The 23,107-nt window shown below is 60.2% G+C and overlaps 1 protein-coding gene across 7 annotated transcripts in view; it reads right to left on the bottom strand.

Annotated features, from left to right (window-relative positions):
* The window catches only part of NAV1 (neuron navigator 1), a 73,169-nt gene that overhangs the window by 18,060 nt on the left and 32,002 nt on the right, over positions 1-23,107 (bottom strand). For all 7 annotated transcript variants that reach the window (XM_080367408.1, XM_080367405.1, XM_080367402.1 and 4 more), the window contains 2 exons: positions 10,773-10,875; positions 7,123-7,488 (listed from right to left, as the gene is read on the bottom strand). In XM_080367408.1, coding sequence (XP_080223534.1) covers positions 7,123-7,488; positions 10,773-10,875 — 469 coding nt within the window. The remainder of the gene's footprint in view (positions 1-7,122; positions 7,489-10,772; positions 10,876-23,107) is intronic.

Here is a 23,107-nt window from a genome sequence, read left to right as displayed (position 1 = left end):
GGCTCAATGGCACTGAGGGGGCTCTGCAGACATGTCACCAGCATCCCCCATCACAGCCTCCTGCAGCCGTGGCAGGACCTCACAGGACCTGTGAGGAGGCACAGCCAGGGCTCTCCCCTCCCTCTCCTTCTACTCCACTTAATGGGGCAGAAAAAACAATTAGCTTCGTAAATCACGATCGGGGGTTGGGGACTCCCCGCAGGCATGGGCAGGGGTGGCTCTGCTTCCCCCTCACATCCACCTCAGGAACTGCCACAGGGCATCACAACACCCGTAACCTCCTCCCTCAGGATCCCCACAGCTCCCTGCACACACCCCATGCCCCTGTAACAGCCCCCAACCCCCCCAATACTCCTTGAGATCCCCACAGACTCACAGGATACCCAGATTCCTCTGAGTCCTCCTCAGACCCTCCCCAAACCCCTGTGTACCCTCCAGGACACCCCCCCCAAACCCCCAGGTACCCGCCCACCCACCCCCCAAATAGCACCAGCCCCTGCCGCAGGCCAGGCTTCCCCGACCCCAGGCGCTTCCCGCTTCCATTTTGGGTACCGGGATCCGGCACCCTTCATGGAAGCCGTGCTCAAAGGAACAGGGAGTTGCAAGGACCTTACAGATGGGGAAACTGAGGCAGGGAAGGGATCTGACTCGCCCAAGCTCACCCAACAGAAGAGAATCAGCATCACATCCCAGCAGTTGGTCCAGTTCCCTGTCCTCCAGGCAGCACTGCCTCTGGTCCCCGGCCCCCCAGGTCCCCAGGGGACTCCCCCCACGCCAACCTAGAGTGTGCGTGGCTCCTGCGAGGGGGGGCCCGTGGCCAGGCTGCACTTCTGCTCCAGCTCTGCGCTGTCAACCACAGTAATAGCAGGGTCTGATTTCCCCGAGGCAGCCAGGCTGATGCCGTGGGGGTGTCAGCCAGCACGCGCCTGCCTGCAGCAATGAGATCAGCCGTGGACCCCAACCACAGGCCTGGCCACCATGCCAGCGGGGCTGCTGAGCTCAGCCAGCCCCGCTGCGGGGCGAGGGGACAACGCAGGGTCACCCCCTGACCCACCCTGAAACCCCGGCAGAAGTGTGTCCCCATGTGGGGATCTCCAGCTGTTTTGGAAATGGTGGCACATGAAGCCTTGCTCGTGGCCACCGTGGCGGCATGGTGGGCTTCAGCGGCTGCGTGCAGCGGCCAGAGAGTCCCAGGGCAGCGCCGGGGTGGGGGAGCGGTGTGACTCAGCCTGCTTGCGAAATTCCTATTTTTCCCGTTGTCTGGACAAGCCAGTGGCCTCAGACACCTCTGCCTGCAGTGGCCGGGCCCCATCACAGGCAGCACGCGGGAAGCAGCAAAGCCAGATCCTGAGCAGCAAGCGGGTGGGCAGCCAGGTCTGGGGGCAGACCCCCCGGAGCAGCTCTCTCCACGGCACGTGGGCGTGCGAGGTCCAGCCCTGGGCTCAGTTCTGCTCCGCGTCCGCACCCAGCCCCACCAGCGGCCGCAGAGGCCAGCAGCTTTCCAAACCCTGGGCGTGCACTGACCCCTGAGCGCCCTGCACCCCCTGAGCCCCACAACCCCAGGAGCCCCTTCCCAAGACATGCTCCATGCAGCTGCTGCCACAGCAGCCCAGCCCAGGCAGCCCCAGGCGCCGGGGGTCACCACTGGGCGCCCTGACCCAAACCCCAAAACAAGGAGCTGGCTGGAACGCAGCGCGGAGGAGGGGTGCTTCAGTGGTGGCGGTGCCTTTCTGGGACCATCCCCTGTCCATCCCCAGCTGGAGGGAGGAACCCCACCGAGCCCCAGCACACAGCGCAATGCAGCGAGGATTTATCCAACACCACTTCCCCAGCCGCCCCCCTGCCACCCCCCCGGCCAGGCTGGGGCCCCGCACACACGCCGGGCCACGTGCAGGGCCACAGCCGTGCCCCCTGGGATGTCCCCTCCGAGAAATGACTTCACAGGCTCGCTGGGATGGTGGCAAAGGGTCAGGCCGGAACAGCCAAAGCTGAGTGAGAGGCGTTCGAGGGGAGCAGAGCGCCAGCGCCAATCCTGCTTGAAGCAGGAGAGGAGGGCGTCCGCTCCCCTGCCGCTCTCGGGGAGCCAAGCCAAACATCTGCTCCCGCCTCCGGGCTGCACCGAGCTCAAGTAGCTGCGAGGAAGCCGGAGCCAGGCCAGCCGGAGCACAGCGGGTGCCCGCTCAAGAGCATCCCTCCTGGGGGGATGCGGCTGGCAGCCCCCAGCCCTGCTGGAGGGGACCACAGGCTCTGCAGCGCCCAGCTGCCAGCAGCACCATCGCGGTGGCATGGGACAGTGCCCAGGGAGTACCATGAACTGGACACACGTGCTGACCCTTGAGCTGCACGGCACCCCGCGGTCCCAACACCAAAGGCTGCTGCCACGGCTCCATTTCATACCCATGAACAGTCAGGACAGTACCCGGCTGATGGGGGTGCAGATGCTGCCACCACTGAGGTGGGCTGCAGTGCTACTCCCTTTCCATCCACAATGAAAAACAAGGCCCAAAAGGACACCCCCAAATCACAGCGGTTCTGGGGTTACCTGAGCACTTCCCCAGAGCACTGAAAGCCCCAGGGGACGCGCACAGCCACAGGGACCAGCTCCAGAGCGATGCCTGCATGCCCAAGGCCTTGCAGTGCACACAGATCTTCAGCGCTCCTGCAGCCACCGCAGCAAGAAGGCGCTGACTCAGCAGCCAGCCCTGCTCGCTCCCTCTCCGCTCTCCCATCCCCGTGCTTGGGGATGGCAGGATCAGGCCTGGCAACACCGTGCCCTGCCAGAGGGGCAGGATGAGCTCAGCCTGGGCATCCCCACAGGATTCTGCCACTGTGGGTATTTGATCAGCTCCAAGGACCAAGGACAGAACCAGCCTGTCCCAATTTGTCCCTGAGGTCCTCACCTGGGGAGCTGCCCATCACATGGCTGAGCTCAGGTTTCGTGTCCTTGCACACCAGAGCCAGGGAGAGGTGCTCCTCCTCTACTCACCCCGCAAACCCTGCCGAGAGCAGCTGTGCCCTGCCCCAACACACTCGCAGCCAGCAGGGTGGACCAAAGGAAACTGAGGCACAGCCAAGGCCACACGGCAGGTCCCTTCAACCCCCACCCAGTGCCCTGCACTTCCCTGAGCATGAGGCACGCCATGGGGAGGTGCTTGGAGCTGCTAAGCCCTTGGCACTGGGCACGGTGGCCTGCCAGACCTCTCTGGGGACATCCAGAGCACCCCAGGGCCCTTGCAGCTGCATCACTGTTCGTGGGGAAGCGGCTGGGTAACAGGCTGGCTGATGAAGGGTCTGACAAAAGGAGGGTGGCAGAAAGGGTTGCAACACACAGGGTGCTCTCCAAGCCCGGGAGACGTGGTGGAGCAAGGCAAAGCAGAGAAGAACCGACACTCTCATCATACCCTCAGCCTGGGATCCTGTGCTGCATGGGTGGGGGGAAGTCCCATGACCCCAGGCAGGCAGGGCTGGGGGGGTGGAAGCCAGCACACCCTACCAGCTCCCAACCACAGCAAAGCCTCACAGCACCCTGCTCACTCCCCACCGTGTCCCTGATGGCCCCAGGGAACACCCAGGGGTGATGCATGCTCACCCGTTCCTGCGCCAGCACTCAGGACCCGCAACAGCTGCTCACATCTGGGCCCCAAGCATACACAGCACATGGGAGACGCGCCAACCTGCAGCCGCACTACACTGCAGGGGGAACGGCAGCTCCACGCGCAGGAGGTGGCACTGCTTGGACATGCAGGACATGGCTGGGACGAAACCAGGCAAAACCTGGCTTGAAAATTCCCGCTCGGGTGCTCTCCACCTCCTCTGCCGTTGCCTGATTCACACACAGGTCTGCACATGAAGGCACCCACGCTGCTGCATCATGGGCCCAGCGCTGCGCTGCAGCCGTACAGCCACAGAGGTCCCTCGGCACTGGGCGACCTCCCAGTGGGGTGACCTTGGTGGGGTGACCTCCAGGGCTCAGGAAACATTCCCAGCCTGGATGGGGTGGAAAAGTGTCACTGGCAGCACTGCACCCCTGCAGGGACTGGCATCAGGGGCAGGGAACAGCAAGCGGCAAACTGAGCAGTGGTGGGTGGAAACCTGAGCTGACAGCAGCCAAGGAAGAGAGCAAAGACTTCCAGTGCCAGGGAAACAGCCCAGGGGTCGGTGCTGTCCCTGCCTGCGCCCTGCCCAGGCCCCAAGGACAGGCAGGACAGGGCAGGAGAGCAGCACCACCCCAGAAAATGCTGCCATGTTAAGCTGAGCTTGCTGCCTGCGCCAGGCCCTTCGGACACCACGGTGCCAGCAGTGGTGGGGGGCTGCGGGGCTGCTCCCAGCATAGGCTGTGCCGGGTCCCTGCTGGCCAAGGGCTGCCCTGCTGCAGAGCACAAGGAGGATACGGTGACGCCGGGAACAAAAGAAAGGCCTCACTACCAGGCAGGGAGGGCAAAGCCAGAGCTTTCCACACTCCAAAACCAGCAGCAGGTTGCTGGTGGGGAGGAGCTGCGAGTGCTGGCCCGATGGATGCAGGCAGGAGGGCATGGCCAGGCAAGGAGGCAGAATGCCGGCACACTCAGAAACGCCTCTGGAGGCTGGGGTGTCCCCAGCTGATCCCTGCTCACACCACCAAACCTGATCATCCCACCCCCCTCTCTGAGCTGCGCCCTGGGACCCCCACTGCCCTCTCAGCTGGACCCACCCCAACCACCAGCCTGCCGATTCACCCCAATACCCCCCTGGACAGCCCCCATGCCCCAGCCATGCCTCACCTACCTCAGCCCTCTCCTCTTCCAGGATGCTTCCCCAGGAAGCCATGCAGATGCCAGGTCCTATCCCATGGCTTCCCGCACGTCTCAGGAGATGTGCCACCGCATCCTCTGAGCTGGCTCTGACCTACTGCCCTACAAGCCTGGGTGTGCGCCGGCGCGGTGCATGAGGCATTGGCCTGGCGGCCGGGGCTCGGGGGCTGATGGCCCCATCTGCAGCACTCGGCTCCTGCCCGGTGCATTAGCAGCACGGGGAGACGGGCCCTGGGGCGGTATTTGCTTTCTAGGTCAGAGCCAGCTGAGGAGGCTGGATGAAGGGCTGCACTGGATGAGTGCTCTGCGTTGGCAAGGCAGCTCCTCGCCCCAGCTGGCTCTGGCAAGGAGGGGATGCCCAGTGCCCAGGCTCCTGGACAGGGCACCTCCGTGTCCCCCAGCACCCAGCCAGGGACATTCCCTGGGTGTCCCTGTGGACTGTGCCACGCTGCCTGCTCCGGGGGACCCTCATCCCAAGTCCTATCATGGGGCCATAGGGGATGGAGCTATGACTAGATCATCGCTTGGCCCCATGTGTCAGCAACATCCTGGTGACGTTGCAGATCCCCAGAACACGTCCCTGCAGTTAAGAGGGCCCTGTGCTGCTGCGGCTGCCCTCTTGCACCCAACCCTGGCGAGGGGTACCCAGCACAGAGCACCCAGTCTGTCTCTGCACCCACTGGCAGGGCACTGGGGATTTCCCTTGCAGCACGCTCAGGGTCACACTGCGGACCCTGTGCAGGAACAGGGACTCTGGCACCCGGCCATGGAGGTGCCAGCCCAGCTTGCCGTGGCACTGAAAGCCTCACTGGCACTGGGGGACTGTGGTGCTGCCAGGGCCTCGCAAAAGGCTCAGCCACACAGGGCTCCCACCCCAAAGCTTGGCCCTTCCCAGGAGGGGCTGACCCTGCCCACACTCTGCCTGCTCAGTGGCTGATGGAGATGAAGTCATGCTCTGGTTCACCCCTCCCCGCACTGCCTCTGCAGCCAAGGGCACCCCAAGGTTATCCGCCTGCAGGAGCAGCTCCAAGATGAGACAAGAAGCAGTGGAGCCCCTCGTACCCACAGCCAGAACCACTGTGGCCCCAGCCATCCAGGGCAGCCCAAAGTCACCCTGCTGCCCATCACACCCCATGGTCCAGTGGCTGGTGGCAGAAGGTAGTGACGTGCCACCTCTGGCTGCCAAGTGATGGGTTACGGTCCCCAGGAGGGGTCCACACTGAGCCAGCACAAAGCACCCCATTCACAAACAGAGGGCAGCCCCTGAGATTCACCCTACATGCCTGTGGGAAGGACAGGTCTGACACTTGTGGTGCCACAGACACTCTCGCCCCCAAGCTGCAGCATCACAGGGGCGGAGGCCGGCACAGGCACCCCTCGGTGTGTGTCCCCTCCAACTGTAACACGCGCCTCCAGGGCATGTCTGGGGAGTGCTGGCCCCCAGGATGGGTGTGAAGCCATGGGCTGTGCTCTATCCTGCAACGAGCTGACATGACTATGGCCACCCCAGGAGGGCCAGAGCAGCACAGTCAGAAGAATCCTCCTGTGCTGAAACAGGAAACCTCCAACATGCTGAAATCCTGGACCCTTGCCAGAGCCAGGGGCACCTCAACAGTGCAGTGGGAGCTGGACACATCTGGAAGGAAAATGCAAGCCCTGGGCATGCTAGGTTGTGCCCACCTGGCAGGAGATGCCCCTGGCCCTGTGGGTGGAGGGACACAGGCCAGCGGGGGTCCCAGAAGGAGAGGACCCCTGCTCAGCAGTGCACCCCACTCTACTACGGTGCCACCCAATGACACCTCGGTGCGCAGTTCTCACTGGGGTGCTGAGACCTGGCCCTGCCTGCCCCACCACAAGCCACCAGCACTCCCAGCTGGACACAGGATGTCCCTGCAGTGCCAGGGTCAGAGGCAGCAGCTTAGACCCACTGGGAGAGCACTTCTGAAAGCAGCAGCACTTACCCCAGCAAGGCTCTGGCTCGGGGCTCCCACAGCCACACACCATGCACTTTTTTCAGCCCCCTGCTCTGGGAACACCCAGATCAAGCCGGACACTGCCCACATGCCAGAAGAGCAGTACACCCCAGCTCAGGGGCTTGCCAGCCCCAGGAAGCCCTGGCTGGTGTCCAGCACCACCAGCACTACAAGGGCTACACTGCCTCATTGGTGGGAAAGCACCTTCTGGGATGCAGGGACATAACCCAGATTGGCCGTGATCTATGTGCTCCTCCATCCTGCTGTGCCTGATGCCCCTCCACCGCTGGCCAAACAGGAGGTGACGAAACCTCCAGAAAAGCCCTGGCGCAGGCACCTACCCCGGTGTGGGCACTTACCCTGTGGTGATGTCGTCATCCTCTGTCAGTGTCTTCCCCATCAGATCGCTGTCACTCATGTAGCCTGACTTCAGCTCCACATCATCGGTGTCCAGTGCCTCGACCAGCTCCAGGCGGGAGATGTGGCTCAGCTTGCTGGGGCTGCGCATGGGCATGGTGTGCGAGTAGTGTGCCCGCTCGCCATGCATGTACCAACTGGGTGTGCCCTCAGAGCGGCAGGTCCCCCCAACCGATGGCGCGTCCCCCGCCTGCAGGCGTGGGCTTGACTGCCCATAGCGCCAGGACAGTGGGGAGGAGCGGTTGGACAGGCTGGAGACGCTCCGGGGGTTGGCTTCATCGCTGTCATAGCAGGTCATCTCCAGGGAGCTGCAAGGACGGGATGCAGGGGTGGTTAGGGCAGAGCACAGTGACCAGCAGAGGTCTATGCCCTGCCTCACCCCCACCCCGAACTGGGGCTGCAAGTGCTCGGAAAACAAAACTGCCCATTTTGAGGCAGCTGGGCAAGGCCAGAGGCTCCCAGGAGTGTGGGCGCAGGGACGCTGTCTGTCCTGGACCCCCTTCATCTCAGCTGGCAGGGGACAGTCCCCTCCTTCCCTGCCTGGTGCCAGCACAGTGTCCCATGTTCCAGGACCCACTGGGACATCCACACCACCAGCCCACTAATAGGCTGCCTTTAGTGGAAAGCCCAGACATGCTCCCCCATGCCCGGGCTGCTCTCCCTCTGCCATTTCCCTTCCCATCTGCACCCCACTACCAACCCAGACCCAAAACAGGATGAACTTGAGTGGTGGCACACTGATCCCAGGGGACACAGCAGCAGGTCATGCCAAGGAGTGGAGGTTGTGAGCCAAAGGATGATGAAGAGCAAACCAGAGACCAGGTCTCTGCATCAGCATGCCATACCGAACCCCTGAAGAGTGAACCTCCAAGTCTGGGCAGGAGGGGACACCCCAGGTCAGGGCTGCCCAGCCCCACAGGCTAGCCTGCTGCTCTCCAGTCAGCCCAGAGCCATCAAGTGCATCAGGAACGGGGAGTTCAGTTACTCCCTGCACCCCTCAGGGTGTATTTTGGGCAAACAGCATGCCAGGGAGTGATGCTGAGACTAAATATAGACACCAAAAATTATTACTTCTTGGAGCAGCTACTTGGGAACCCACAGCCCTTGACTTGGCTCTAAACGTTACTATCAGCGAACTATTCCCCATCTTGGATTAAATGCTCCTGCAGGAGCATCAAAAGCCAAACCCTGGCTGCAGTATTGAATTTAAAACAGGGAACTACATAAAAAACTAGGAAGTTTGTTAAAGCGGAACTAAAAGAGGCAGCTAAAAGGGTTTAGTTTTTGTCGGCAGCACAAAGGCTATTTAAGGATGTTCTGCTGGCGGCTCAGAGCACATGCAAACCACGTCTCCAAGCAGGACTAAAGCGAGCCCTTGAGGAAGCTCGTGCAGCCCTGCAGCCGGGTGCAAAGGCTGCCAGAAGTCCGATGACGTCTTTCAGGAACAAAGTTGTGTCCTAGTGGGGAAACAGCAAAGGATAAGCCCCCAGCCGCTGGGTGGAAGAATACAGTGAGGAGAACAAGAGAAATTTGAGGAATAGTTTGTGGAAGGAATAAAAAGAGAGCCCAAAGCAACAACACCAGCAAAGCGGAGCACATCCAGAGGGCTGCGGATGACATCCGTATTGGACACACTTGTAGGAAACGTTCATGAGAGCAGAATTAGTGGGTATGTGTGCAATTACAACGTACCGGGGAAGAGCTGACACAGCTTTACACAATAAAGGAAAATCCGGCTCACAGCCGCGGTGGAGCTCCTGGAGGGATGCAGGGAGCACGCTGCAAAGGCTGCTGCAGAAGTTGGTGGATGAGTGCCCTCATCAAAGGCAGATTAAGCTTCCAAATAAACTCAGCTGCCATGGGATAAGAGGGAAGATCCTCACATATTTAAGAACCGCTTAAGGGACAGAATGCAGGGGCAGGCATCCCGGGGCTATCAAGTCATTTTTCTCTATGGCAGGGATCCGGCTGAGGCCTCCGCCACGTGATGTACTACGCATCAAGAAAAGGAAGAGATAGTGAAGAGTCAAAACCCACCATCAATGCTAATTTAATCACCCTTAATATCCTCACGCTGTTTCCCTAAGGCTGGGTCTGGCAGAGGATTTGTAAAGGAGTTGAGCGCTGGGGCGAGAAAGCGGTGGGTGAAGTTTGACACAGATGAATGCAAAGCGAATGCAGAGCAAACACGAAGCAGACATGAAGTGAACACAAAGCAGCCCTGACTCGGTGCAAGCAGCACCAGGCTGTGAACCAACTCCCACGCTGAGCAAAGGGATGGGGCAAAGCTGTAATGGATAATTCCAGGAAATGGCCAGCCCAGGGAATATCGCTGTGGCCCCGTGCAAATCCCACTGCCCCAGTGCTCTGTTGCCTCTGGCTCGGAAAAGATCCAGAAAGTGCAGCAAAGATGAGCAGTGTCTAGACGAGCTTCTAGGTTAAGAAGAGCTAAATCATCTTGGCTGCTTCATCCTGAACAAAGCTGATCGAGGGGTGACAGGGGGAAGGTTTGTAAAGATGAGTGGTGGTGGGTGAAGAGCAGGGAGGAAGGTGCTGGGTTTTGCCCCTTCCAACACAGAAATGAGGACTGAGGGAGACCACGAGGTGGCAACAAACACCAGGAGAAGGATGTTCGCCGCATCCTCGGCTTTCTAGAGTCCTGACACCCGACACAGCCCCTCCGCAAAGCCCAGGCTTCACTGCGGCTGCACCAGCAGGGTGGGAGCCGGGAGGGTGCCCTGGGGAGTTACCCCCTCGCACCTGCTGCCCCCGGCCCACCACTGGCAGGGTCCAGGCCTGCCAGCCCTAACAGGGAGACAGGCAGGATGCTGGAGCTGCTGTGCAGACCCCAAGCACGAACACAGCAGAGCAGTAACCCTGCAGTGCTTTCAACTGAGAGACCCGGGGGCACACAGGTAGTCCCAAGCATGTGTCACAGAGACCTCTGAACACAGAGGTAGCCACTCTGCTTTGGTTCACCACGCAGCAATCACCCTGTCCCCACTCTCATGGTCCCCCCAGCCCCAGCTGCAACCATGGGGTGCTGCCAGCCCCGGGCTTGGCAGTGTACCCCACCTCTGCCCATGGGCTGCCAGGCATTTGGTCAGCTCTGTCTGAGTTTCTCCACCATCACCTCTACATACAGTAGAGAAACCGAGTCACAGATGGGGATGAAGCCTGTGTTCCAAACCTGGGCAGGCGCAGAGGATACCTTCACCTCTGGTTGTCCTTATGGGGGCACCCAACAACTAGGAACAGACCTCACCCCTGCCTGGGGTCTGGGGGCAGCTGGCTCCCCTCAGTGCCATCCCTACCCATCCCCACTGCCCCAGAGCATGCAGGGTAGCGTTGGGCCCAAAGCACTGCCAGGGATGGGGCTCTACCGCAGCCCCGCACATGACACTGCACAGATTTGGGAGCATCTCTCCAAAGCCCCATAAGTAGGGTCCCCAGGCCAAGGGGCACAGCCAGCACCTACATGGCCTTCACCTGGAGTGGAGTGGCTTCTCAGCCGCCCCAGCCTCCCTTGCTGCCCCAGGAAGGACCCTGGTGGTGGGGAAGGGGTGGGGGGGGTCCACTGTCAGGGCCTCACCTGTGAGACACTTGAGAGCCCCTCAGGCTGGACATGGTCTCCTCCAGGTTCTGCCGAAGGTCCAGAACATTCTGCACTGTTCTCTTCCTCTGGGACTCAGGGTCTGTGAAGAGACAAGGTGGTGGCTTTAAAGGAATGAATGGCTCCTGCGTCCTTCTGCCCATGGCTGTGCCTAGCAGCTCTCGCCCTACCTGCTGGGAGGGGACAGGGCAGGGCTGGCACCGGGTTGGAGCTGTACCACTGCAAAATGCCTCCCCAAAGGGCGCTGCAGCTGGGATGGGGATGTCTGGTCCAGAAAGGATGAGCTGGCAGGGACCAAGTGGGGCCACAGGACCCACAGAGGTGGCAGGAGGCCAGCTACAGTCAGGCAACCGTGAAGCACTGTGACCCTGCTGCATGGGGCCACACAGGAACAGCCACTCTGGAAGCACATCCCCAAACTCGCCCCTGCATCCCCCAGGCCCCGGGGGTGCCCCAGCCTGGGGACACGGGCACTGCAGCAGCACCGCTCAGTGTGCAGCCAGCGGGAACTGAGGAGACGCGCAAGCCAAGCCCCACTCCTGCCTCATCCCTGGGGAGAGGTGGCTGCTGCTGTTGGGGGCTGGAGCAGCCAGTGGGAATGAGCCCCCCATGGGCAAGGCCCGGGGCTGAAAACCCGCGAGCTCCAGCTGCCCTGGGTCATCTTCACCATGGCACAGGTATGCACTCCCAACCTCCACGTGTGCACATGCATGTACCTGCACCACAACTACTTGTGCATACACGTACATGCACGCACATCCACACACGTGTGCATACACACCCATAAACACACATGCACACACAAGCATGGGCACACACACCCCCAGGGGCACACACACACACACAGAGGAGGAGATTCACTGCTGGCACAGCCCTGGCAGCGCTGCTGGGCTCTGGGCCATGGCTCCAGCCCCTGCACCCCTGACCCGCTCATGTGCATCCCCGGCAGCTAACAGCCGTGCCACCGCGGCTTTGATCCCCGATTTCAAGCCTTTCAGCGGCAGCTTGCCATTGAACTGCAGTGACAGCGGGCGCCAGGGACGCTGGATGCGGCTCCTCCTAATGTAACGTGGCAACCAGTGCTTCGGGATTTGCAATGGCACCGTGCAAACTGCAGCAGTGCAGGGACCACGGGACACAGCCGGCACGCACCCGAGCAGGCGCCCCACAACAGCACTATCACACGCCCAGCGCACAAGCAGGGCTGACGTCCCACTGTCCCCATCACGCATCAGCCAGTCCTGTAGCCAGCCCTGTGTACCATTTTTATCGATGCTCTGGATGAGGGGATCGAGCGCTCCCTCAGCAAGCTTGCAGACAGCCCCAAGCTGGGGGGAGCGTTGATGTGGGGGAGGGCAGGAGGCTCTGCAGGGGGATCTGGGCAGGCCGGGCCGATGGGCCAAGGCCAGTTGTAGGAGGTTCAACAGGGCTCAGTGCCGGGTCCGGCACCTGGGTCACACCAGCCCCACGCAGCGCTGCGGGCTGGGGGCAGGGGGCTGGGAACTGCCCGGAGGGAAGGGGGCTGGGGGGCTGGCTGACGGCAAACTGAACGTGAGCCCCCAGTGTGCCCAGGTGGCCAAGGAGCCCAACAGCATCCTGGCTTGTGGCACAACAGTGTGGCCAGCAGGACCAGGGCAGTGACCGTCCCCCTGCACTCGGCACCGGCGCAGCCGCACCCCCAACCCCGGGTTCAGTTTCGGCCCCTCACTCAGGAGGGACAGTGAGGGGCTGGAGCGTGTCCAGAGCCGGGCAGCGGGGCTGGGGCAGGGGCTGGGGCACAAGTGCTCTGAGGAGCGGCTGGGGGAACTGGGGGGGTTCAGCCTGCAGAGGAGGCGGCTCGGGGGGGCCCTCATGGCTCCCTACAGCTGCCGGACGGGAGGCTGTAGCGAGGTGGGTATCCATCTCTTCTCCCAAGGAACAAGTGATAGGACGAGAGGAAACGGCCTCAAGTTGCTCCAGGGGAGGTTTAGGTTGGACATGAGGAAAAACATCTTCACCGAAAGGGTGGTCAGGCACTGGAGCAGGCTGCCCCGGCAGGGGGTGGAATCACCACCCCTGGAGGTGCTCAGAAGACATGTAGATGTGGTGCTCAGGGACATGCTTTAGTGGTGGCCTTGGCAGTGCTGGGTTAATGGTTGGACTTGATGATCTTAAAGGTCTTTCACGACCCAAATGATTCTAAGATTCTAACCACACCACTGGACACGCTGCAGGAAGCACCCATGGGTAATGCTGCTGCAACCCCGGGCTCTGCTTGCCCACTGGCCCAGGCAGGAGCACCTCAAACCAGTGAAGCAGCTCTGATTTACGTGTGACCCTGGAAGGTGGTGACAAGTGGTAACAGCCCCGATGAGACAGGTTAAATCAAGCAGGTTAAAGCCAGTGTAGATGAGGGTAAGAGTGCTGGTGAGCCCAGAGGACACCCAGTGCAGCCAGCACACACCATCGCATAAGAATACCTGGCCCCGTGTGTGCCCAATCACCCTGGTCCAGCTCACAGAACAAGGCTTAGCAGGAGGCAAGTTATGAACTCGTTATTAAATCTTTGTTGTGGCCCATGCACATTTGAGTTAATAAAAGGCACAGATCCTCCAGCTGGTGCCCCAGAGCCACAGGATGGGCATGTGCAGGCAGCATGGGCAAAGCGATGGAGGGCTGGAGTAGAAGCGGCTGCACACATGCAGCTGAGGTGCAGAGGAGGCTCCAGGGGCCCTTGCTGTCAGAGGGCTGCACCCACTCTGCTCCGCGGCTGCAGACAAGGGGACTCCTTGTCCTTCTGGTGGGGCAGGCAGAAAGGGTCGTGTTAGCAGATCAAAGGCACCTCAAAGGTGCCAGGCCCTGCCCTTGGGCTTCCTGGAAAGATGGATTTTCAGGCTTGAAATGGTAGGGTAAAAACCTGAGGCCAAGTTCACTGCTGCCACAGGTGCAGTCTGTAGGGCAATAGAACACTTCGGAGGGGAGGCATCTAAGAACCTTAGGGAAGACCAATAAAACACCCACCAGTGCCCCCAGGTGGGTCCATGCAGGGGAGGACTCAGCACTCTCAGCTCCTCCACCCTGGCTGCATTCGATGGGTACCAACCACCCTGAGCCCCGCTCCCGCAGATGAAGGCAGCACGCACACCCTGGCAGCACCGTGCCCCCATGGGCTGGGGTGGGACAGAGCAGGGCAGGATGGAAGAGCCACCCTTGTCCCCTGGTGCTGCCAGCACGTCCCACCCTGCTACCAGCTTGGCAGCATGCCCCTCATGGGCACTGCTCCCTCCCCAAAACACCCTGGCTGCCTCCCCTGCAGCCACCCACAGCCATCCCCCCCGGGCAGAAAGCCAGCGCTTGGGCCTGGTGCTGCCACCCCCCTGGGTGCCGCTGGCAGCTGGGCTGCTACAGCCACCCCCATCCCGAGGAGCGGTGGGGCCAGGGCGGGCACTCGCTGTGTCCCCAGCCGCCCCAACAGAGGGGCTGGCACACGGGTGCCACCTCATCTGCAGCCCTGCTGCCGCTGGGGAACCCCCTTGCAGAGAGGACCCCCAGAGCACTCAAAGAAGCAGCATCCAAGGGCAAGGGGCCCAGTGTTTCAAGGTGACAGCACTGACCTGCATCCCCAGCTTCACCTGTGGCACTGCTGGCCACCCATGCCTGGCCCCCAGTTCTCGGGTGACAGTCCCGATAACTCTGGCCTCTGGAGCTGCTTGTCCCCACTGTGCTGGGCCAGAGCAGTGACACCGGCCCTCCGCAGTCTGTTCTCCAGGTGCGGCAAGGGGCTGGGAGCTGTCTCAGGGCTGGCTGAGTCCGCTGCATGCCGAGGCTGAGCCAAAACCAGAGCTGCTGGGAGAGGCTGGAGTGTGGGAATGGCAGGAGCTCACTAGATTCCTCCCCACATCGATTTAGCAAGCTTGCCACAGCCAGCTGTTTCCAGCTGCTGGAGCGAGGAGCAGTGGGGACAGCTTAGCCTGTGCACGGCAGGGTCAGTCAGACAGTCTGCCTTGGCTAGGCTCATTTCCCAGGCAGCAACGGCTGGGACATGTCCTGCAGTGTCCCCTGCTCTGCCAGGGCTGCAGGCTTGGGGATCAGCCATCCCCTCCACCCCACCTCCAGGCTGGCTTGCAGCCTGGTTCGCAGCTTCCCGCTGCTCTTGCAGGCTCCATCCTGCTGCCATGGAGGGAAGGGCGTGCGGCTCCCGCCCTGTGCTCCTCCAGTCCAGTCACACACAGGAGGGCAGCCCTGAGACAAAGCCACTGTCCCCAAGCCCTGTGCAGGGAGGCCACCAGGCTCCACTGCCTGAGTCCTCTCTCCTGTGCCAGGCTGGGTCTAACCTGCCCTTGCTGGCTCTGCCTTGCCTTTGCCTGCCACTGCACTTGGGCAGCTCTCCTGCTGCCCCCAACCCCCCAGCCCCCACTGCTGCTTCTTTCTTAACCGAGCGCTCTCATCAACGTCAGGAAACGATACGGCTCTGCTTCACACATGGGGAAACTGAGGCTGGAAGTCCTAGCCCACCATCAACCATCCCATCATCCGCAAGCGCTCTCCTGCGCAGCCTCTATCACCACCTCTGCGTTAAACGCCAGGCAGCGCTGCCTGCCACGCGACAGCGGGTGCCAGCACAGCAACCTGGCACCTTGGGTGCCCTGCCCCAACCCACACGCTGCCCATCGCCCCATCTCCTGCCCTGCACAACTGGGGAAGCATCAGATACCACCACCACGAAAAGGAGCATCAGTGAGATGGGATGCAGGGCTGGAAGCCGCTGAGGAGGATGAGAAGGAGAAGGAGGAAGGAGAGAGCTGTGCTGCAAAGGGCAAGGTGCTGAATGCTGTGACCGTGCCATGCACTGCAGAGCCAGGGCTGGAAGAGACCAGGGAGCGCCAGGTTGTGCTCATGTCCAGCCCCTCCAAGAGAGCGGTGGCTGCTCCTCTGCCTGCACGACGGGGCGCAGCCGTGTCCCCGCAGCCGGGTGCTGCCGACGTGGCCAAGTACGTCAAGGAATGAGGAAATCATCAACTCCAAACGGCTCATGACAGCTCATTTCAAAGGAGCATGTGGCCAACAGCTCCCGCTGGGGCCAGGCAGAGCTGCGTCCGTGGGACACGTGTGCCCCATGTGCCTTGGCACAGAAACCCACGTGTGTGTGTGCCGCTCCAGCACTTGTTTGCATCATGCATATGTTCATGTGCAGGCCACATGGTAGCAAAAGCCTGCAGAAAGGTGCATGCATGCATGTGCACGCCTGTGCCCACGACCTTGCACGTGTGCCCACATGTATGTATGCAGGCACAAGGACAGCAGCAGTTACCAGCTACACCAGCACGAGCAGGCCAGGCTTGCATGGATGCACTGTCTGTGCCTGTGTTCATACGCTCAGCATGAGCATGGCACTCTCATCTACGTTTTCTCACCCCCCACAACCCAACTGGTCTCACTTCAGAAGATCAGACTCAGAAAGGAGTCCTGGCGACCCAGTAAAGGTTTTAATGGCAAGCGGGAAATTGCTGTAAAAGGCCTCATGGTGTTTCTGAGTCATTATGGTGAGCCCCTATTACACAGTAGCTGCAACGAATTTCCCCAGGCCATGAAACATTTTTAACTGGTTGCTCAATTCCTTCCAGCGCATTGAAAAATACACTAATAAACTCTGCAATAAAAACCATTCTCCCGGGGCCCTGAGACTCCTCCAGCCCAGCCGAGCTCCCCAGCTCCATAAACCTTCACGCAGATACACGCTTCTCCCACTGTGCTGCCTCAGCCTGTGCTCCCAGCTGTGTTTATGAATGAATCAGCCTAGGCATCGTTTTGCTGGTATTTTCCTTGCAAACCCTCCGCTTCAGCACCCAGAGCCTGCCACAGCCGGGCTGCCGGCCCAAGGGGAGACCCAAGACTCCGAGTCCGGCACAAACCTCGCCAAGCCCTGCAGGTTCCCAGCTTACACCCCGCAGCGTGCAATTTGGTTACGGGCGTCCTGGCACACTGACAGCAGAGTCTTTCCATATGGAGTAAAATGGCTTTATCTTGCATTACTTACATCCAGCTCTGATTCACGCTCCCAGACGGCTGGGCAGGGGGATGGTCGCAACCTGCAAACCTTCTCCCTGGGGTAAATCTCTTCTTCCCCTCCAACAGCTACCAAACAGGCTACATGAGCAGTGGAAATGGCTCACGGGGCTCTGTAGGGTGACTGTCAGGTCCACAGTGTTTCCTTCCATCATCAGCCTCATTTTCCAGCCCAGCCCCTTCCCTGCAATCCCTGTGCGCTCCCCCCAGGCACATACTGGGACCCCCCAAAACCACCCCTCTCTCTCAGAAGATGCCCCAACCTGAGTTCCCTGGGAAGAGCACATCCCTACCACTCAGTGCCCCAGGAGGGCATCTTGCCCTTTCCTGAAAACCTGTTGCCCCACCCCATCAGAAGGCAGCGGGTTCGTTAGCACTCGCCATGGTTTAACCGCTCTCATTGCCGCGGCTTCTTGGCATGAGCCAAGGGCTGGCTGCCAACCCTGGGCCTCCTGCAGCAGTCAGGAGCGCATCCTGCTCCCCGAGGGGCAGGAACCAGGTTGGGAGCCCTGTGCCATCCAGCACCCAGGCAACACTCTACCTGGGTACCCAGATGGTTGATTGGCACCTCTGAAACACCCTGGACAGACCCACAGGGAGAAGCACAGCCACCATCCACTGGATGAAGGCAGCAGCCCCAGGGCTGGCGGAGCCGTAGGTGCTGCTCCCTGGCAACATGGAGGCACAGCCTCCTGCTACAGGGGACAGGGGATGTGCAGGGGATGCTGCAGATACGCTGCCCTCATCACCCCAGCCGGCACAGGATGGGGCAGCTCCACACCGTGCATGGGGGCCATCAGCTCCTCGCTGGCAGGCAAAAGCAGAAAATTAGCAGCGGTGACAGGCTGGGACTTCAGCCGAATCAGCACTTCTGGGGCGATCACTGCTGCTAAGCCTTGTGAATTGCTGCTCATAACGAGGGCAGGGCTGAGAGACCTGGAGCCTGAACCCCGTCTGGCTCCAATGAGCCAAGCTTTTAAAAGGGATTCAGACTTTCTCAGGCTAGAGCAGCCATAAATCTACTTAATTGGGTCTCTCCCATACACAAGTTTCCAAGTGAACCCGCTGGAGAGATCCAGACCGGGCCTCCAGCCCATTTGCGGGTTATTCTTTCAATGGATGCTGTGCTTGGCCCCAAACCACCCCACCTGCGCATCCAAATTACAGCTCCTTTTTCAGCAGTGAGAGCCTCTAGCTGCTCAGTGTCCTGTGCATCCCACCTCCGTGCTGTCCTCCAGTCCCCCACACTGAGCCAGGAGAGCCCAAACTGCCCTGTCTTGGAGCAGACCCTGCTCCTGCATGCAGCATTGCACACCTCCACGCCACAGCTGCCTCCAAAGCTGCTCCTGCAAAGCGTCGGAGGAGCTGGGAGCATCCCCACACCGCTGTCCGCATCCAAGCGCTGCGGGTCTCCAAAATAACCCAGAGCAAATGCCTGTACAGCTTGGGAAGGAGGGGGATCGCAGATGGCAGGTGGATGGGCTGGATCCATGCACCAAGGGGTGCCCTGAGCCTCCAGACACCGGCACATGCAGCCACAGAAATTCAGAGTGACATGAACCCCCCAGTTAACAGCCCCATGGCCTCAGGCACATGGAGGTGGCATCACTAGTGGTCACTGCACCTGGGGGCTGTCCTAAGCTGGGGCCCGTGCAGAGTGGGGTCAGGCTGGTCACACAGAACTCCGTGCCTCAGTTTCCCCCCAGAGCTTGCAGTGCCCCACAGGGTTTTGCGTGCCATGCTGGCCAGCAATACGGCACAGCTGGCCCAGCCTGGGGATTTCAGGCACTCCAAATGCTCCACACACAACACCTTTAACACAGCTACCAGCAGACATCCAAGGCAACACTACAGACTCTGCACAAAAAAACCCCAAACAAACAAACAAAAAAAAAACCAAAACCAAAAAAAAAACCCCAGAAAGCAGGGGGAAAGAAAAAAAAAACGAAACCAAAAAAACAAAACCCCACAGCGAGGCAGAAGGTGCAGACGGGCCCCGGCACAGAGGCCCCAGAGCAGCCCGCAGCAGCAGGTTCATGCTCCCCACGCGTCACCAGACACAGGTCGGACATTGTGGAAATTCAAAATTCCAGATGGCTCTTTTTGGGTGGTGGGGCTTTTTTTTTTTTCCTTGCCTCATTTCCAAGGCAACAAGACTCGCTGTCATCTGCTAGTTGCCATAGAGATTTCACCTGATTCTGCTTCAGCAGAAGAGAAAGCCAGCAAGCTTGCTGCTGCTGAGCCACTAGCCGCGACCGCCTTCAAACTTACTGGGAAAAGCAGAGATAAATGGGGCTTTATACCACGGAGGCAATGGGCTGATTCAGAGGATCAAAGGAAGGAACTGCGGCTTTCTATAGCACAAATCAGCCCTTCACTTAACTGCTTCGGTGCCCTCCAGATGTGCCCTACATCTGGGGACATTGCCAGCCCCCATTCTGGGCTTTGCCTAGTGGAGGAGGGGAACATGACACAGGGAGAATCCTGCACCGACTTCTGACTGCATCTCAAGAGCCAAGATGGGTTCCCTGCAGGGATCCTGTACCGTGACAGAGGGCACTGGGCCTATGGCCAGTCACAGCCACATCCTTCCTCCCATAACTACCCTCCCCCACTGTGGACAACCCTTCTCCAAAGCCCCTGTAGCCCAGAAGGCGAGTGAGCCAAGAGGAAGATGGGGCAAACACAGAAGCAGCCAAGAAGGAGGAAGACCCTTGGGCAAAGGTGGAGATGCCCATGGGCTGTGCTCAGTACCGCTCGGCTGCCACAAACATGGGGGTTTAAGCATCACATCCCCCCACCCAGGGGAGCCGCACACAGCTGGCCACAGACAGCACTTATACCACATCAGGCACTGGCACTGTCTCAGCCATCCCATTACTGCTGAGGATCCTCCACGTAGATAGTGTGGATGTGCCCATGCCCCGAGCCCAGCTGCAGCATGTGGTTTGCAGTCATTCCCTCCACGTTCTGCAGCAGCTTCACAACTGCCTGCCCCCCTCACCAGCACAAGTGGGCTGCCTGGGACCGGGCACATCACCAGCAAACTGCCCTGCACCATTGCACCTCCAGCCACTTGCATCCATCCCCTTCCTTCTCCAGCTGGTCCGGGAATAAAATCCCAACTGAAAACCCAGTGCCGTGGGGATTCACAGGCCTTCCCACGAGCAGGGCAACTCCCCAGACTCTGGTATGGAGACACCACTCAAGAGTTCCCTGATCTGCAACAGCAGACCCTCAGACTCACAGTCAAATGCCCCAAATCAGCAGATCTGATGACTCAAGGAGCCAGCCCGCCCCGCCTGGGGCTCCCTTTACCTGAGGATATTGAACCCCTTGGCCACAGGAGAAGATCCTGAGCACTGGCAGACTGCTCACGGGTGGCAGTCACCTCTAGGTACCACAGACAAAGGCAGAGGTCCCCAGGCTCATCCCTCCCCACTGGGTGCCCAGGCCTGGCTGAAAGAGCATTTATCAGACCCAGAAGCAGCCCATACCCTCCGCAGCCCACGTCCCCGTACCCGGGCTGGCGGGGAAGGGCCCGGGCGGGCAGCTCTTGGCTCAAGTTGGCTCCGTTTTGCAGGGAGAACAGAGTCATTAGCGAAGCCAAACTCCCCATTCCCCGCCAGAATACAGCCATGCTTGGGGAAGCTTTATATTCACAGAGACAAACAACTCACATTTGCTTTTTAACTGTTGGAATTGCACCCACTGGGACGGAGCAAACAGGGAGCCTTTTGTCCCCCTCGCCTTGTGACTGCAAGCTTTGTGCAGAGCAATGCGTTGCAAACACAATTCTCCCCGGCCTCAGCTGGGCTCTGGTAGACACTTGGTCTGTCTGTCCATCACCAGATCAGCCAAAGAGTCCTCATGCGTCTCCAGCAAGAATGCAAAACGTCCTCCCTTGCTCACTCGTCAGCCAAAGCCTGCAGGGCTGCTCTGCACTGACCTGCTCATCAGCCACCAAGAACCCAAAACGCAGCTGTCACCAGAGGGTCTTCACCTCGCTGAGGACCTGCAGTGGGAAACCAAAATTGCATGGGGCTATGGGTGGCAGAGCTGCTCACTTGGGTTACAGCTCACCAGGGAGTGAGGGAGGGTAGCTCCAAGCATGGAAAATCCCAGCATGGCATAGGCACAAAGATCAGGTCATTATGAACCTCCAGGGAAGGTGCCCAAGTCACCCCCGAGATGGAGGTCTCTGGAGACCTCCAGCCCATTGCTGAGCTCCTGAACATCGGAGCTGGCAAGGTACTCACCAAGCTGCCATGGGCACAAGTGCTGCTCAGAGCTGCCACCCTGGAGAGGGGCAAGGGACAGCCCACCTGAAGTGGAACATGTCCTTGAGGAACCCCCGTCCTGGTCCAGCAGCATCACCCAGGGATGAGCATCCTTCAGTCCAGAAGGATGAAACCCCTGCAGTGCTGCTCTCCTCCAAACCCTCGGCTTCAGGAAGGGACTCGGTGCTTGCAAGCTCACTCCAGGCTCTCTGCACAGCCTGGCAGATGCCAGCCCATGAGGGTGCCTTCCCTGGGATCTGGTCATCAGCCATTGCATGAGGTGGTCCCCCAAGAGCACCTGGAGAGGAGGCAGCAGATCACCTCAGGCCCCCCAACCTCAGGGAGCAAACCCAGCTTAAATGAGCTCCAGGCTCGTTAGTGGATCTATTGTTGCCACCTCCCCCGGGAGGAGGGAGATAACAGAGGCTATATTTGCTTCCATCTGGGGAATCGTTTCCCTCCAATGTGTGCTGCCACAATGCTAATTTTTAAGGCTGATGATTAATTGATGTCAGGCTCATTATGGGGCCAACGGATCCATCTTCCCCAGAAGCACCAAGAACGGGGCGGGGGGGGGGGGGGGGGAAACACAAACGGTCCACGAAGTGTTTTGACAGATGTCATTCGAGCCACATGTGAGTGATGTCCTAACAACAGAGGAAAATAGGAGCCATTACCATGGAAAGCCCTGGAAATGGGAAGGGAAGTGCCTGCACACGACCCCAGCGCCCTTCCCCGCGCACCCTCTAATCAGCCCTTCACGCTCTGCCCTGACGGTTACTAGGGTTTTGCTCCCAGAGATAAACGGCCATTGTGCAAGTGTGGGGGTAATTGAACCCCCCGCCTGCGGCGAGGGCAGCGGGGAGGGCTCAGCCTTTCTTCTCCCCACCTGCCCCAGCCTCGCAGGAGGGCCAGGTGCCAAATTCACTCTGGCACCAGGCACAGCAGCCTGCAGAGAGCCAGAAACAAGCCCGCTGCACATACGATCACTGGGATGCTGCAAGCTTAGGGCTCCCCTCCACCTGCAGTTCCCCAGCACTGGGGTGGGCGTGCGTTGCTGGGGTGCCCAGGGGTGCTGCTCTTACCAGGCACTGGGGCAAGGTTCACCCCCTGAAGATCACGGCAGCATCTGCAATAGCAGTCCAGGTGGGGCTGAGGACTGACGTGACATCACAGACTTTGAGGTCCCTTCAGTCCACCCCACCAGCTGCCAAGGCAATGCTCACCCCAAAGCAAACCCACTGTGCTCTCCCAAAGACCAAGTGGCACACAGCAAGCAGCAGAAGGTTTGCTTGAAGAGGGCACTGCGGCTCTGACGGTGACACACAGATATCATCCTGCATTCGTCCCCAAGGTCCCCTGTGCAGCTAACAGGAACCAGTGGCTCCGAGGTCCCTGCCCAGAAGTGGGATGAGGCATCCCAGTAACTCAGCAGAGAGCCTGGGGTGACCCAAATTACTGCAGATGAACTCTCCTGCTTGCTACGCCAGCTCCCCCAGGGCCACTCCTGCTTGTGGTAAAGGAACACAAAGCATCGTGCCCCTGCCTCACCCAGCAGCATGCTCCCCACCCCACGAACGCTGCCATTACCTCTGCAGGACTTGTAACCTGCTCCTCCGAACCTGCCCCAGGAAGGTGCCTTCCCCTCACTGGAGCCAGGAGCAGCGTCAGCCCCACGTGCCTCTCCCCAGCCTGTGCCCCCCCTCCATCCTGCTTCTCCTGCAGCCCCACACCCGGCACTGCAGCCGCAAGGACACCCAGGGTTTCGTCCTGCTGCCTCACAGCACCGCCTTGCACCCCCGTGCCGGGTCTCCACTGGGGAGGTCGGCAGCACCAGCCTCCCCCCATCTATCCTCAGCACCGCCAAATCCTCCACCAGCTTCAGAGCCCGTACCGCTGATCTGCCAGCGCTATTATTACAAACTTGTTTTAATTGCTGCGCTGTGTCTCGAGCACCCTTCACAGGGAGAGGGATGCGCATGAATAAAC

The sequence above is a fragment of the Falco punctatus genome (assembly GCF_963210335.1).
Source record: "Falco punctatus genome assembly, chromosome: 17".
NCBI lineage: Eukaryota > Metazoa > Chordata > Aves > Falconiformes > Falconidae > Falco > Falco punctatus.
Note: the sequence above shows the minus strand (reverse complement) of the source record. Positions and strands in the feature narration are given on the sequence as shown.